The sequence below is a fragment of the Lithobates pipiens genome, unplaced genomic scaffold (genome assembly GCF_037356315.1).
Source record: "Lithobates pipiens isolate NorthernLeopardFrog02 unplaced genomic scaffold, aLitPip1_a1.2 Scaffold_8, whole genome shotgun sequence".
In the NCBI taxonomy this organism is placed as follows: domain Eukaryota; kingdom Metazoa; phylum Chordata; class Amphibia; order Anura; family Ranidae; genus Lithobates; species Lithobates pipiens.
The window spans coordinates 554,204,220-554,221,458 of record NW_027507903.1 but is presented as its reverse complement, the minus strand read 5'-3'; the positions used below and the strand labels follow the sequence as shown (position 1 = coordinate 554,221,458).

The 17,239-nt window shown below is 40.8% G+C and overlaps 1 protein-coding gene across 3 annotated transcripts in view; it reads right to left on the bottom strand.

Moving 5' to 3' along the window:
- Window positions 1–17,239, bottom strand: part of FGFR1 (fibroblast growth factor receptor 1) — a 126,763-nt gene that overhangs the window by 34,071 nt on the left and 75,453 nt on the right. For all 3 annotated transcript variants that reach the window (XM_077469936.1, XM_077469938.1, XM_077469937.1), the window contains 3 exons: window positions 8,934–9,020; window positions 4,740–4,906; window positions 581–704 (listed from right to left, as the gene is read on the bottom strand). In XM_077469936.1, the coding sequence (XP_077326062.1) occupies window positions 581–704; window positions 4,740–4,906; window positions 8,934–9,020 (378 nt within the window). The remainder of the gene's footprint in view (window positions 1–580; window positions 705–4,739; window positions 4,907–8,933; window positions 9,021–17,239) is intronic.

The window sequence follows — 17,239 nt, the reverse complement described above, 5'->3', positions numbered from 1 at the left end:
ATATCACAAGTAGGCGACTGAATCTATAAATACAGGTTTTGTTTTTTCTCATTGTGGTGATAAACGGAACCTGTGTTTATAGATTTAGTCACCTAGCATTTGAGGTTACAGCTATGGGTGGACTTGTGGCTTCCTGACAAGTTCTCGGATTTAAGAAAATGGTGTACCAATTGCTAAGCCCCACAATGGAAGACTCAAAACATGCACCAGCATTGGTCGAAAACCTGGCCAACAGTGATCTTTCGTGCACTGGCTTGCACCATATTAACATGGTCTATGGAGCAAAACCTGTGACAGCTACCAGCCGACTTTGTACTGATATTAGCTCACATCAGGGACATTAATGAAGGGGCTAAAGGTTTTGTTTGCTGGTAGCTTAGTTTCTCTTATGCGTTGGAAGTCCTCACAAAGAATACATTTATCATTGAGCCATAAAGTGTTTACCATATAAACAAAGAGCAGAGGTACAAGAACATTGCCACATGATCTGTGGTCTTGGAGGAATTATAGATTATAAATGCAAGCTTGAATTGATTGACATACTTTTGCGGTCTCTTAATGAAAACATTTGTGCTCTTACCGACTACATCCAGCTGGTAAGTGTGGTTAATACTGCCATATTTGTTCTCTACGATACAGGTGTAATTCCCTTTGTCAGATGGAACAACTGAATCCATTATAAGACTCCATGTTTGAGAACGGACCTATAAGTGCAAAAATAAAAGGATTTTTATTTTTCATAATACTTTAGTAGCACGAAGAAAAAAGAAAAATCTCTGTAAAGCACTTTATGTAAACTGTCCATCTAAGGTTATTACATTAAAAAAAAACAACCACCCTTCATGTGAACACCCCTCCTCCATGGCATGTCCTAGCAATTTGTCAAGGAAGAAAAACAGCAAAGGCCATAGCCGGTCATATTTATTGTTATAACAATGGTCAAAGTATGTGTGAGCTTTCAAAACACCCAGTACAGAAGACATGTCTATGGAGACCAGCAAGGACAAACAGCTTCATGCCCAAATACTAAAGCTCTGCTGGAACTTACTATACAGAGGCAGCCTAGCTAGGAGTAAGATAAAATCAGAAGATAGGTATACAAAGATGGATGGATAGAGGATACATAGATAGTCAGCACTTATAATAACAAGCCTCGCTCCCTTTTCTATATTTATTAATTACCCTCAGCTTGTTAAACCATCTAACAAGCTCAGTAATCAGCAGGGGGAGAGCTTAATGAGCCTCAACTTCTAAAACTTCTGCTAAACTAAAGAAGACAGCATGCTGGGAGAGAAAAAAAGATGGCCAAACTTCAAATCTGGACTGGCACGCAAGGTGATCTCATGTCCTGGCAGCTTCCCAGTTAAAGTGGAGCATCACTAATAGTCGTAACACCAGGCAGTCTTGATGAGGGGAAGAGAAAGGGGTTACTTTGCTGGTCTACCTTCTGGACTGGGGCTTATACTACTCTTCTGCTCTGTCAATTTACTAAAATATCAGTTTTTCTAACATCCGATCATATAAGTATTGCTGTATTTGTTGTAAAGCATCTATATAATGATGAATACCTATAAACAACTGTTCGCTCCTGCATGCTGAGGGGCCCAAACCAAGCACTGTCCCACAGGCTGGCTCTAAATTTACAAAGTGGTCTGAAAGTGCATCTCCAGGCAAAACTATTTTAGATTTGGGGAAAGGTTAGACAGTTTGTATTATGGTCTGTGTCCCTATTGGAGAGTTACCCATCTATTTTTTCTAGTGACCATTGTTACAGAAAAGGGAAAGAGTCCCCGTTAGAACAAAAGGTAAAGGGAATCTTCCAATGGCGATACTTGTTAAGGGGATAACTGTCAAAGAGGGGAATTTCCTTATCACATTAGGAGATGTCTTTAAACTCCCTGTTGCATCTCTAGGAATAAGTTGTTAGGTTACATTTTCCCAATGGTACTGTACACATAGACCACAGAAAAAACTGGCAGAGGTTGTAACCCTTTTCTACGCAATTAAAAGATGGAAAAGAAAAAAAGGCTTTGGCTATTGGCTATACATACACCAACACTTTGCAAATGTCAGTAACTCAGTGTAAGGTTCTTTTTGAATTAGTGAAGGTCTCTTTAGAGTTTTGGACCCTATAGACAACTAGTAATAAAAACTTAATTCAAAATATTTCTAAAAATAGTCAAGAACTGCAACTTTTATCACAATCTTAGAAAACTGTTTAATGACTGGCAAATTTGTTTGTGAACTAGGGCATGCTGTACTATGTAAAAAGTTTTGATTTGGCCTAACATATGCATATGGTTTAATTTCCAGTAAGGCATACAGTTCATCACACATGCCTGGATTCCTAAATTGTGTGATAGGAAGTTATCGGCTCCCAAGACTTCTGGCAGTATTCGTTTTTTTTTCAGCTTTAAGTGCAAAAAAAAAAAACAAACAAAAAAAACCCACTGTAAATAGTATACTGGGGTGTTTGGTTTGAATCCCATCCAGTACACTGTGTGCACAGAGTTTGCATTTTCTTCCTGTGCTCGTGTGGGTTCACTCCAGGTATTCCGGTTTCCTCCTACACTGCTTCTTTGCTCAATGGAAGTATACAAGTTGGCTGATGGATTTAAAACAACGTACTTCCCTGTGTGGCCGATATCATGTCTCAGTTGTTTAAAATAGAAAGTAATTGCACTTTTGCTTAGATCTTCCTCTTTTTTTTTTTTTTTAAAACAAAGCTAAAATCTAACCAGCAGGGCCCTCTGATTCCCCCTGTCTTGAATTGTATTGTGTTGTGTTGTAATGTCTACCCTAATGTTGTAAAGTGCTGCGTAAACTGTCGCGCTATATAAATCCTGAATTATTATTATTATTATTATAAAATCATCATGTATGGCCAAAACTGATAGAAATCCAGCCACCCTTGTGGCTAGTTTGAGTTGCATGGCAGTATTTATCACAAGGCAATCATAGGCCTGAGGCAGCAGGGTCTTAGGCGACAAAAAAAACCCACATGTGTAACCTGACATTTTTATTTCCTCTTGTCCAATCCCTGCTGGACCGTGCTGGGTAAATCCAGGCACAGAGGTGAAGTGGAAATAGGGAAAGTGTAATGCTAAGAAGAGAAAAAAAAAATCCCTGTGGCCTCTCCTTTTTTTCTTCTGCAGTTAATAGAAAATCTGTAAAGAAAGTAGACAGCACCCACCTTCAGTTGTATATTCCAGTTTCAGTTCTCTTAATAAGAATTACATAAGGAGGAATGATACCATTTGTAGTATAGCTGGTTTCAGCTCAAAAACCTGCCCTTGCTGAGCAACGCTTTGTCAGCTTGCATTACAAATTACATTCCGAATTGTGTAACCCATGAGTCAGGTCATGTGTTTTTTAACCACTTCAGATCCGCGCTATTGCCAAATGACGGCATTAGCGCGGACCTACATTTTCAGGACTACGTCTATTGACGTCGTCCTGGTTACGAGCGGCCTGCGCGCCCCCTGAGGGGCACGCGCGGCGCGCTCTGTGATCGGCGAGTCCGTGAGACTCGCCTGATCACCGATCCGTGTAAGGGGTCGATCCCGACCCCTTATCACGTGATCAGCTGTCAGCCAATGACAGCTGATCATGTGATAGAACGGAGCCGGTAATCGGCTATTATTCCTCCTCGCGCTGACAGCGCGAGGAGAGAAAAAAAAAGCCGATCACCGGCGGCCGTGATCGGGACATCAGTCCCGATCACGGCCATCAATACAAGGGACCACCTGCCACCTGCCTGTGCCCACCTGCCTCCCGCAGTGCCATCCTGAAGTAAAATAAAAGAAAAAGTGCCCCCCGTCAGTGCCCCCTGTCAGTGCCCATAGTGCCCACAGTGCCACCCACAGTGCCACCCACAGTGCCACCCACAGTGCCACCCAATCTGCCTCAAAGGTGCTGCACCCCAGTGCCGCCCATCAGTGCCCAGCAGTGCCGCCCATCAGTGCCCAGCAGTGCCGCCCATCAGTGCCCAGCAGTGCCACCTATCAGAGCCACCTATCAGTGCCACCTATCAGTGCCCATCAGTCCCATCTATCTGTGGTACCTATCAGTGCCCATCCGTGCCACCCATCCGTGCCACTTATCCGTGCCACCCATCCGTGCCATCTTATCTGTGCCCATCTTTGCCCATCAGTGCCGCCTTATCTGTGCCCATCGGTGCCGCCTTATCTGTGCCTATTAGTGCCGCCTTAACTATGCCTATTAGTGCCGCCTTAACTATGCCTATCAGTGCCCACCAATGCAGCCCATCAGTGCCCACCAATGCAGCCCATCAGTGCCCACCAATGCAGCCCATCAGTGCCCACCAATGCAGCCCATCAGTGCCCACCAATGCAGCCCATCAGTGCCCACCAATGCAGCCCATCAGTGCCCACCAATGCAGCCTATCAGTGCCGCCTAATCAGCGCACTTCAATGAAGGAGAAAAATGACCCGTTTGCAAAATTTTATAACAAACTATTAAAACATGATTTTTTTTTTTTTTTTTTTTGCATCTTTTTTTGTTTGTTTAGCAAAAAATAAAACTCCGAGCTGTAACTAAATACCACCAAAAGAAAGCTCTATTTGTGGGAAAAAAATGATAAAAATTTCATTTGGGTACAGTGTTGTATGCCCGCGCAATTGTCACTCAAAGTGCATCAGCGCTGAAAGCTGAAAATTGGTCTGGGACTGAGGGGGGTTTAAGTGCCCAGTAAGCAAGTGGTTAAAAACAATCGGTACCTTATAACCACCGATGCGGTGATCTGGTTTGAACTCTTTGCTGTTCTTCAGCCAGCGTAGCGTGGGTGTAGGTGTCCCGCCTGCCGGACACCTGAACTTCACCGTTTTGGCTGCTGGTACAGCATGCAGTTTCTTCTCCATCTTTTCTGGGTTTGCCCAATATGGACCTGTTAGGAAAACAGAGGCAAATTTTAATTGCAATATAAAAAAAAATGGCTTGATTTCCTATAACCACAAGAAAGTAATTTTTTTATGACTTCATTATGGCAAAGGTTTGAAGAGAATATCTCGTTAACAAAACTATGATATCCACCAAAAAATAAACATGATTTGGGTGGACTTAGCCTTGACTATGCTGTATATGGGTAGTTCTAATGTACTAGAAATGAAATGCCAGCCACTACGGTTCTCCAATTGATTGCCAATCAAAAAAATAATACATTTGCAATTCAAATAATTTTATTTTATTTTTTTCAAATAATTTTTAGATTAGGCATTTTCTTTTCAGGCAAAGCTATGACCTTCTGCTCACAAAGAAATCTTTCCTGCAAGTGTTAATGGTGTGCTGGGGTCTTTACTCAATTAGGATGGCATGGGGCTGGAGGAATCCCACAGGAATTTAAGGTATGTGTTGTTTAAATGTGAACTGTTAATGGGAGAAAAGAGAGATCATGTGGCTACTTGACATTAAAACGGATGAATGTGGGGGGGCGGTTGCACGATTCTGGGAATATAAACTTGTATAACACAGACAAGCTTTTACACAAAGGTCTGTTCTGACGTTTCTCCACAGAATGGTTTTAGGAAAATATTGCTACTCAGTATCAGTTATTCTAACCTTTTGTTGCAGATTTAAACATTTGTTAGCAATACCCAGAAGCATGCATGACTTTGGAAAAGTGGACCGGTCAAAAAATTTCTAGCTTGAAGCAATATTTTGAAGGATGTAGCCTTAAAATATTTAGTATCCCACATTGGCTGAAAGTCCTGTCGTTTCGGTTCCTGCCGAACAGACCATTTTCTGCAGATTTTCATAAGAAAAGTAGCTTTGAGAGCTGGTTGTATGGCATAGATGAAATACGCCCCCAGTACACCGACACTTGTATAAAAGTGCAAAGCTCTTTATTCTTGTATGATCATATAGAAAAGCAAGACTGCTGTAATGCAGACACTACTAAAAACAATTAATTCGTCTTGAAAAGTGCAGACTTTACTCAAAGAATAGGTAACTCAAAGAATAGGTAAAATATATACAATTGCACACGAATTTTTTTTTTCCCCTTGTAGTATGTAACATCAGGGATGTATTCATGCAGACTTGTAATGTTACTAATATAGGTCTTAAATAATCTAAAAAAAGTGCATCGTTCATCTTCGAAAACTACAACAACAAAACATTTTTATTCTGTGGGGTTCTTCTGTTTGCGATGATGGAAAAATCAGCTGGCGTGAGAACATCGAGATAATAGGAAAATCAGCTCAAGTGGGAACATAACGATCAGACAACAATAACATAACAGACAATAACCAATGAGCTATTGGTTTTCAAAAAGTAGTTGAGACTTTTGTGATGGCCAAATCAGTGCAGTTTAGAAGGGTTTTTTTATTTATTTATTTTTTTTATTTTTTTAAAAAGGTGGGCGTCACAAAAGACCGCTTTCCTTTCTCTGGTTAACGATTAGAAATGTCAAGGATGCTTGCATTGTTCAATTCTAAATCTTTAAGTACAGATTACTTCTGGGTGTCTTCCTGTGTCTGGATCTCAGGTTTTGCTTTGTTAAAGAAAAGGTCCTCAGTTAAACACAGCTTAATGCCAAAGGAAACTATTACCAATAGATAATTATATAATATTATCTACAGTCACGTGTAGCCACTGCTTCTTTTGAAATGCAGCATACCTTCTATTTAAACAGAAGAGACTGGAACAAAGCTGTGCAGATTTTCAGTAAGGAAAGGTCATTCTAGGCCTTCACTGACAACAGTTGGCCATATATGGGTTTACAACTTTCAAGGCTAGCAAGTATCTGCTCGGATATTAAAAAAACAATGAAAAAAAATAAAAATAAAAATCAGATGGGAAGAGGACTGCACCAATATATTTGTGCGTGTCCCTGGTATGACTATCTTTCTTGGCTGCCACACAAAATAGAGAGTCACCATCTGCATCCATTACCCATATCTGGCAATCGCTATGGATCTATTTCAGATCGGCCACCAGCAGCCAAGTCCCAAGTCCACCAGTCTGCCATGTATAGATAACTTTGGAATCATGACGATTTCTGGGAAAGGGAGTCTGTGTAGGAGCAAACCATCATTTAGCTTACAGACAACGTTTTTAATTGCAAGTGTACCATGTAGGCATCATGCAAAATCCCTAAGCAGAGATAGAATTTTTTTGTTTTCAATATTTTGATTGAAAGTAGGTAATAACATACAATGCATGAGAGATAAGGACTAAGTAGTAAAATGAAAAGGTGTCATTGTACATGAACACAGTACGGATAGCCAAATTATCCTTAGAAAGTAATGGTAAATAATAACTAGATGAGAACATTACATCATGAGTAGAAAAAAAAAAAAGTAGGGGAGAATAAACTCCCACCTCATGAGAAAACGTTCTTTTAAGTGGGACTCCAGCTAGGGTTCTGAAAACTTCCATAAGCATCATAAGATTGTACCAAGGCTGAGGCAACTGAGACATTTATAGTCCTTGAGAAAGTTGCCCTCTCTGATCCATGGCAGTTAAAGCAGTATTAAATCCAAAACAAAAATGTAATAAAATTGGAGCTTATCAATCCTTAAAGGGATTCTAAAGGCTGAAAGTTTACCTTCATGCAACCTATGCACGAAGGTAAAAAAAATAAATAAAACACACACACACACACACACACACACACACACACACACACACACCTTTAGTAAGCAGCTAAACCCTCCCCCATAACACTTACCTTAGTTGGATCTCAATCCAGCGATGTGCACGAGAGCAGCTGCTCTCCCAGCTTTAGCCCACCTTATTGGCTCAGACGCAACAGCAGAAGCCATTGGCTTGCACTGCTGTCAATCACAGCCAGTAAAGAAGGAGCAAGGGGCGGGGCAGAGACCCATTTTGTGTGTCTTAAAGTGGCATTCCACCCAAAAGTGGAAACTCCACATATCTGCCCCCCCCCCCTCCGGTGCCACATATGGCAACTTTAGGTGGGGGGGGGGGGGACGGTTCAGGAGGGGGAAGCAGGTACCCATCCCCATTTGTCACCTCCTTCCCCGCCAGAAGAAAGCGCTGCACATTAGGGAATCAGCTGTGAAGCCGCAAGGCTCCACTGCCACTTTCCCTTACAGGCAATGATGGTGTCAGCACCCAAGAGGCGATGGAAATATTGGCTGGGATGCCAACCTAGCTGGATTCCAGGATAGGCAAATGTCCAAATATTAAAAGTCAGCAGCTACAGTAGCACACACAGAGTTGGGCTCTGCAGCGAGTTCGCATGAGTGGTCCCATAGCAGAAAATTTTGTATGCTTCATCAGGAACTGGTGGAAATTCATTCTGTATATTGGCATCTTTACTATGGACAGTAGGCACCTCTAGGTGCTATTCAATTTCCTGTAAAGAACTACACACTAGCCATGCTAGTATAAACCAGGTTCTTGCTTTTCACTCCTACCTTGTACTCTTGGCCCATCACTGCCATGGGTAGTCCAGACCATCAATAAAGCCAAGTAAATCTATATAGCAGAGGCAGGTCAGTCAACCAACCTATCACAGGAAGTTGGGAGTTAACTGCATTTCTGGAAGTTTACCAGGTATTTTTTTGCAGCATTTAAGGGGGGGGAATCTGTACAATCTTTTTTTTTTGCAACATCTTCGTGAAATGACATTAACACACAGAAAGCAATAATATAAAAGTTTATACAGTAAATGTAGCTGACCCATGTAAAAAAGCCTTCAGTAAATTTGAAAATATTTTTTTTTTAAATAAGAAAGTAACGACAACCAGCACATGTAACACTTTGGTGGCCAAATAGTAATAGTTGCACATCCAAATATTTATCCGCAATTGCCAGAGAAAGAGGATGCATACAGTATACTATAATTTAGGATGATTTGCGACAAAATGATGGTTAGCTGGTCACTGTACCAAATCATGTAATAGGGCTTTCTGGCATACATGAATGAAATATATAGGTTTACTTACGATTAGGTTTAGAGTTCTCCGTTGCCTTCTCTTCTGAAGAAGAATTATCGTCGTCGTCATCTTCATCTTCGGCAGAAGGTAAGGCATCTACGGTAAGAAAAGGTAAAATTCACTAATTTAGCCATAAATAAACCAAAAGTACAAACATGTCACGTTGCTTTCATATTTATTACACAGGCTTAGAGAATCAAGCATGCATTCACCAAGAGAATGGTGCAATAAAATACACCGACAGGTATGGCTCATTATGAGAATATTTTTCTCATTTTCCTCTCAACATATTTTAGCTATATTTGCAACTATTTGTCAACTGAAAACCAATAACAGTGATAAAAAAAAAAAAAAATAACCTTGAAATGCGTTTACCGTTTGCAGCTATAATGATTATTTTTTATTGGGAATGGTCTTCAATTTGTATCGTGATCAGATTTCATTTACATGCTCCCATAGGCCACTTATTTTGCTGCCCACTATGACCAAAGGTCTCTGGTCAGATAGCAGTCTTTTGTATTCTTCATGCAATAAAAGAATAAGTGAACTTTATAGCTACTTTCACACTGGCATGCCCGGCTGTTAGGACTAAAGTGCTGCTTGTTTTAGCGGCGCTTTAGCACTATTTTTGCAGTGCGGGAGCAGGGTACTTTTTTTTGTTAGTAAAAAGAAGAAGTGTAAAAAGACCAGTTTTGCGGGGCTTTCAACGTGCTTTGGAAATGCTGTCCATTCATTGCAATGGGCAGGGCATTTTGGGAAGGATAAATACAGCACTCCCAACCCTCCCCAAAGATACCGCAGAAATTTTTCGTAACATCCTGCAAGTGCACCGCCCCAGGGTGAAAAGAGACTGCAATGAATGGGAGGTGGTTTTCAGATGCTTTTCAGAGGCTATTTTGAGTGCTAAAGCGCCTGAAAACCACATCAGTGTGAAAGTAGCCTATGGCTGTTTTCCCCTAGAAACATTGAACCAAGGTAAAATACGAAGTTGATTTCATTCGATTTAGTCAGGGGAGTGGAGTCTGCAGACAAATCTCTATATTGCCTGGTCTGGGCTAAGCCAGGATGCCCTAGAAGACCACAGCAGATATAGTTTAGGGACATCACCATATGATCCATACAATCCTCGCATCATTGAAGCACACTGGGATCTGCTGTACCTGTGTGAAAGGGAATTTTTAGACCCTTCCTAACTGATCATAAACTCCCTTACCACACATAACCAAGGCATTTGGAGGCACATAAGGAAACTGATGCTGTTCTCGTTTGTTGGGGAGAACACTACTTCCTGTGTGTACTAAAAAAAATTAAAAAAAATGGCTGACTCCGTTTTGTTTCTATTCAACTTTATTGTGGATTACAGACCAACTCTAGACAACTTTTTCTTTCCAGATATAGTATATAAGGGTTGGTACCTTCATCACAATACTGTGCATCTCCTTTGAATGTTCTGCCTGCCAAACACCAAATGTGGGAATATTTCCACAATGGGAACACAAGCATTAAATTATAATCTGACAGAGGTGCTAACCCTTCCCAACTCTACTTGCTTTCTACTTTGCCCATTAGAGTTGATTTTCTCATCTGTTCTGTCAGACACCTTCCAAATCTACAGGATGTAAAGAACAGGCTTGATACAAAAAACTAAAACAGAAAGCTGTGGGAGAACGTGCATGGTGGAACAAATGTTTCTATGGTCAGTTGTGTTCATGTGTTTTACGATAGTTGCACTTTGTACAAGGCTGTAGAGGATGTTTGTGCTTAATAATGAATGGTGGTGGTGTATTGCTCTTCTTTCCATGTATTTGTATTGTAAATCATGCTCCCATGCTATTAAGCTCTTCAGGGGTGTCCAAACCTTTGACCTTCCTGGGCACATTGGAGGAAGAGGAATAGTCCTGGGCCACACATAAAATACACTGACAAAAAGGAGAGTAGAAAAAGTAGGGCAACTTGCAAATCACATGTACCTGAGTAATAAAACATTTTTATAATGGAAAAAAAAAAAAAGTGGAGAGGGCAAAATAAAACACTTGTGGTATTTGACATTTTTTTTGGCAAACGAATGCATCCATATCTGTCTTGATGGATGTAGTAACAAATTTTCAATTATTAAGGTGCTCATCAGATATTTTGGTTCTAATTTTGCCTTTTGTGCTTCTTCCTTGAAAATAGTTAATTACAATTATAGGTGCTACTGCTAACATGATCAGAGTGTGATTGTGAAGAATGCTATAGTTTTCTTTGGAAGGATAAAACATATAAAAGTCCACTAAAGAGATACTGTCAAATTTTTCTTTGGCCGCATGTATTCGCCAAGTATAACCGCATTTTCATAAAAAAAAAAAAAAAAAAAAAAATCCAAAAAAACACAACATTCTTAAGTTTACGATTTTGTGTTGGGCCCAAAGTTGGACTCCCCTGTTCTACCTCTTAAAGATACTAATTGATGCTACTGTCAGTAATGCATGGTGTGTGCGATATCTTTGTGGAAGCGGGTTTGATAGAATTTTGATGTGTAGGTTGTAAAACTAAATAGAAAAAAAATAATTTTTTTCCTACAGATTACCTGTAAAATCCTTTTTTTGGAGTATATCACAAGATACAGAGCTGGTTATGATAATAACTACTTGGATTATACACTGCCTATAGGTGAATGGACACTGGTAGATCAAACAAGAAGTCCTCCCCTATATAACCCCCTCCTACATAGGAAGCATATCAGTTTTGTAGCAAGCAATAAATTCCCAAAAAGGGGGGGGGGACCTCTGTCCTGTGATGTATTCCAAGAAAAGAATTTTACAGGTAAGCTGTAGAAAAAAAAAAATCCTATTTTCTTTCTCGTACATCACAAAACACAGAGCCGGTTATTATAATAACTACTACTTGGGACGTCCCAAAGCAATATCCTTGAGGGGAGGGAGACACTATCATAGAAACTGCCACCAGAGAAGGAACTACACTGCTATTTGTAATACGCTGAGACCAAAGCCAGCATCTTCTACGTTATTGACATTGAACCTGGTAAAAATCCTGTAGATGTATAAACCAAGACCAAAATAGTGGTCACATACCCCTGGGCCACTGACACCCGATGACAGATGGCCCAAGATATCCCCCCACACCTGGTGGCCATTTAAACCATAGGCATCGTTGATAAACCGGCAGATCCACTGCGAAATATTCGACCTGAATGCCGCATGCCCTTCCTGGGCTCTTCTGGCAGCACAAACCAGGATTCCTGACTTGTGCCAACAACTCAAGTAGACCGCAGGAGTCTGAACTACCTCTAGAGTAGATGGCGATCTTTCTCCTGCTGACTGGATTAGGAGAAAAATAAAAGGCAAGACATCGTCCTGATTCAAGTGAAAACGAGAAACCATTTTAGGCAATAAAATGAATGAGGACGCGACATCACCTTATGATGCAAGACCAAGAAAGGCTCCTTGCATGAAAGACGCCACCTCTGAAACTCCACTTAGTGAAGTGATAGCAACCAAAGAAGCCACCTTCCAAGAGAAAAGGACCAACAGAATCCCTCGATTGGTTCAAAAAGTGGCCTCTGCAAAGACAGTCAAAATCACATTCAAGTCCCAAGGACACAAGAATGGCCTGACAGGTGGGACTGTCCAAGTTACATGCTGATGAGGTATGAAACGAGTGAGAAAAAAAATAAATGGATAGGGACAAAACTATGACCCTTAACTCTACTTAAAGAACAACTCCTTTCCTCTACTGATTGGAGAAAGAAAAAGAAAATCTCCCACTCACATTTCTGCGGGTGCCACTTTCTGGCTTCACTCCAGGCAAAAAAAAAATAGTTTCAAGTCCTGTAATTGAAGTTCCGTGAAGCTGGCTTCCAGAGACTCAACAGTGCAGAGATACAGGACTCAAGACCATCAGGTCCTGCTGGACTGGGAGTGTCCAAGAACAACCCTCGCAAGACTCGCCATGTCAGTATACCAAGCCCTCTTGGGCTAATTCAGCCAACATTAATATCAGTGCTACCACAGAGCCTTCCGGCAATCCAATGCCTGGATCTTGAAATTTCCAGAGAATGAACCTCTACCAAGACCTGGGGTAGGGCTGTATGTAGGGAACATGCTTTACCCTAAACACAGCTAAAAACGACTTTCCATTGCAAATACAGAGATCCTTGATGAGCCTGGAATCAAACAGCCATATGAAGATGTGCGTTTACAGATGATTATGGACCTCGAAATCTACCTCTTGCAGAGAGGTCATCACTGAACAGATCTAGCGCATCTGAAAACAGAAGGCTGTTCAGTGGCTTGAGATCTTTAGACCTTATGTCCCGATTTGGCTTTGGAACCGCTAAAATTTAATTGTCTCACAATAATGAGTCTACAACTTCTGCTCCAAGAGCAAATGCAAGGCAAAAGACTGACAACTCTGTAGCAGACCCAAGAGTCAGTCCCAAGAGGTGCACTTAATTACCAGGTTTCTGCAGGCTAAAGATAGAACAAATCGCCTCAGACTGCCATAGGCTCTTCTGGCCTGAGATACTCCCAAGACACAGATGCCTCCCTCACCCAGGTGGGGGAAGCTTACAGCATCTGGTATTCCCGGGCTGTCTTCCATCTATACACTAACCAGGCTTGACCCTACTTAGGCATTGATCAACAGAGATGAACAGAGATCAGGCATGATCAAGGTGATCTGGCCGCAGACTGACGAAAAATGAATGCGACAGGAAACACTGCAATGACAAACACCACAGTGGCTTAGATGCACCCGATGCCACGGTCCATCCGGAGATGTGGACACAGCCAGATCCCTGAACCTGAGAGCGGTGCCCCTGCCTCCTCCGGCTGCCTCTCTTTTCTGGAACCATTTAACTGGTATAACAGGTAAATAACGTAGCAACCCCTTAGGTCTGCAAGTACCCAGGTATGCAAACATGGAGGTATACAAGTATTCTTGCCATTCATGCATTCATGTTTGCAATACAAGGCAAATGAGCACGCACGTGTACCCCCAGGCAAACAAGCACATATGCATGTAATCCCAGGAAAACAAGTACATATGTATACAGCTTAATGTAAACATACGTATTCAGTAAAATGAAAACATGCCAGCATGTGTTTAGGCAATTTGCATCTATGGAAGCATGCGCTTATGCAACTATGCATTTATGAAAAATATGAAATCGTGTGTGCCTGTAAACATGCATTCATTCAATACGTGCCCATGGAAACATGCATTTACACAAATAGCAAGCATGCGTTTATGAAACGTGTTTATGCAACATGTATCTATGCAGACATGTATAAACATTAATCTTTATGTAACCATGCATCTTCATGCGATCATATAACCATGTATATTTATGCAAACATGTACAAAATGTGCATCTTTATGCAACCATGTATCTTTATGCAATCATGTATCACCAAGTATATTTATACAAACATGTATAAACATGCCTCTTTATGCAACCATGGATCTCCATGTATATTTATGCAAACATGAATAAACATGCATTTTTGTGCAACCATGCATCTTTATGCAAACATGTAGAACGATGTATATTTATGCGAATATGTAAAAACATGCATCTTTAGCAACCATGCTTTCCAGCAATCACGCGTTTTAGCTAGTTTGCAAGTATGCACCTGCTTAACTGAAGTTGGCCCCATACTAGTCCTGCAGGATTTAGCAAAGCACATATGCATCCAATGCAGACTCTATGCCATTTCAGAACAGTAAAAAAATAAAATAAGCTTCTGCAGACCAATCACACACTATACTGGAGATACAACTCCTTAAAATGCACCCATGCTCATGTTTTTCCAAACTTGTATATTTAAACATGCATGTAAGCAACAAGTTTGCAAGCATGTATACTACTCTGCACCTGCCTACTAAGCAATCAACAACACTTTAAAGTGCTCTGCTAACCATCCAGGGGTGTATCGACTTAGTTGTACAGTCCCCCGGATAAGAAGTAAATATGCAGCATACAATCATGTATTTGTCCGTCACACAGTTCTCCCATAGTAAGTACTCACACTTTTAGTATCCATGGGCTGCTGTTGTGTCTCCAGAGGCCCTGCTGAACCTGTTGCCACCTGGCATCATGGCCGCCCTTCTACTTCCTGCCTATATAAAAATAGGCCATACCGAGCAAGCCTTCGCCCTCTAGTGGCTGGAGGAAAACCGCAGACGACATGACTAAGAAGTACATAGCATGATTAAACGGCACACTGCTCTCAGTGGCCACTTGGAGAACAGTCAGATCTCTCAATTGTTTTTTCAAAAAAAAGAGAAACTGCAAAAATGCAAGACTTTGAACATAACTGAAGTCCAATCTTCACCCATCACAGAAAGATTTATATTAAAAGACCTTCAGAAACTGTGTCTCCCTTAATCTGGGGTCCACTCCCCTGGACCTGTATAGCACCCTGCAGGAAAGCACCTTGGTCAGAACAAACACTACACAGGGTTCCATTATGCAGGGTCCAGCGCCCTAGGGCTGCATTACAGGCAAACCTTGGGGAGACTTCTCTCCTTCCAACGAGGCTCGGCATCTTTGGCCGACAGCTTTTTAGAATGGATCCGATTGAAGTCCATGATTATAAATAGAACCATCCAGACCTCCACGTATGCTCCAAGAGAACACGCATCACATTAGTGACCACCACCTTACAGACACTGGTGAAAAAAAAAAAAAAAAAAACTGATGTGCTTTCTGTACAGGAGGGGGTTATATAAGGGAGGACTTCCTGTTTGATTGATCTACCAGTGTCCATTCACCTATAGGTGGCGTATAACCCAAGTAGTTTTTATTATAATAACCGGCTGTGTCGTACGATAAAGAAATAAAACTACGCATGTACAGTTGATACGAGTGCCTGACCACTTTATATGCAACATCAAAGCAATCCCATCAAGGTTTCCTCAGCTATATTTAAGCAATTATATGGTAGAAACTGTACTGATACAAGAAGTTAAAACTTCTACTAAAAGCAAAATAAATAAATGCAGAAAAAAAAAAAAAGAAAACACAAGGAGAACCTTCTTAGTAAAAAAATAAAAAATAAAAAAAAAACGGCAAAAAAAACCCTTGATTAAATGTGCAATTTATGCTGCTATTTTTAGAACTTGTGACAATACCAAGTCCTCTACTACTGATGTATTGCCCACCAGGGGCACTGTCTACTTTCATTCTACTGCATAATGAATTGCTATGTACAGCATTTGAGGCTGCTGTATAATCTCTAAGAAAAAAAAAATAAAAAATAAAAAACACATCCCACACAATTTTCATAGATAGTACACTATAGCATTTCAGAATACAGCAGTGTCCACTTAAACACCACTAGTTTGGAGTGCTTAGGCAGAAAACCTAAAGTGTATTTCCACTTTCGCAGCTCAACACATACATACTAATATATATACACATACTAATATATATTATATATTATATATATACATACATACATACATACATACATACATACATACATACACACACACACACACACACCTTTTTTTTTTTAAATGCTCCATTTCTGAAAACTCAAGGACTGGATAGACCTACTTAGCCTGCTCCCTCATAACCTCTGCCTACTCCCTGTCCGCCCTTGTTATTTTCTTTTCCATCTGTCCTAATTCTTTCTATTCTATTACAGAGACCTTACTGCTGACTTACAGGCTCGCTCTACCTTTCGTAAATGATTTTAGTTGATTGGCCACCAATGAAGAACAATAGGTCTTATATTAACTTTTTTTAGGCCCCCATGCACACAAGACGTTTCCGTAAACCCTCCTATAAGACCCCCTTTCATACTGCTCTGTAGCAAAAATGTGTTAAACTGGTGATTTTGCTGTGTTTCAGATGCATTTCCTGTGTGTTTCTGGTGCTTTTTGGGCCGCCTGCACCTGTGAAAAATGGACATGTGAATCAAAAATGTACAAAAAAAACACAATGAGTTTTTACCGCAAGTTTGAATAATTTCAATGAGAAGCTGTGTTTTTGATGCGATTTTCAAAATGGCACCAAAGATGCAGCATGCAGGACTTTTCAAAATGCACCGCAACCAAAAGCGCATTGGTGTGAAAAGTCCCATGGGGCAGGAAAGGAGTATCAGTGTGAAAGGGCTTTAAGTCTTTCCTCCTGGCAGCAATGTTTTGACAGAAAAAAAAAAAAGCCAGACCGCGCAACGCTTTTAGGCACGTTTACAGGTGTCAAAGTTTGGTGCTTTAATTTCTGAGCCAGAATAATTTATTCTGGTTATTGAAATGAATAAAACGCTCAAGTGCTAAATGCCCCACGTGTCAAGCATTTGTTC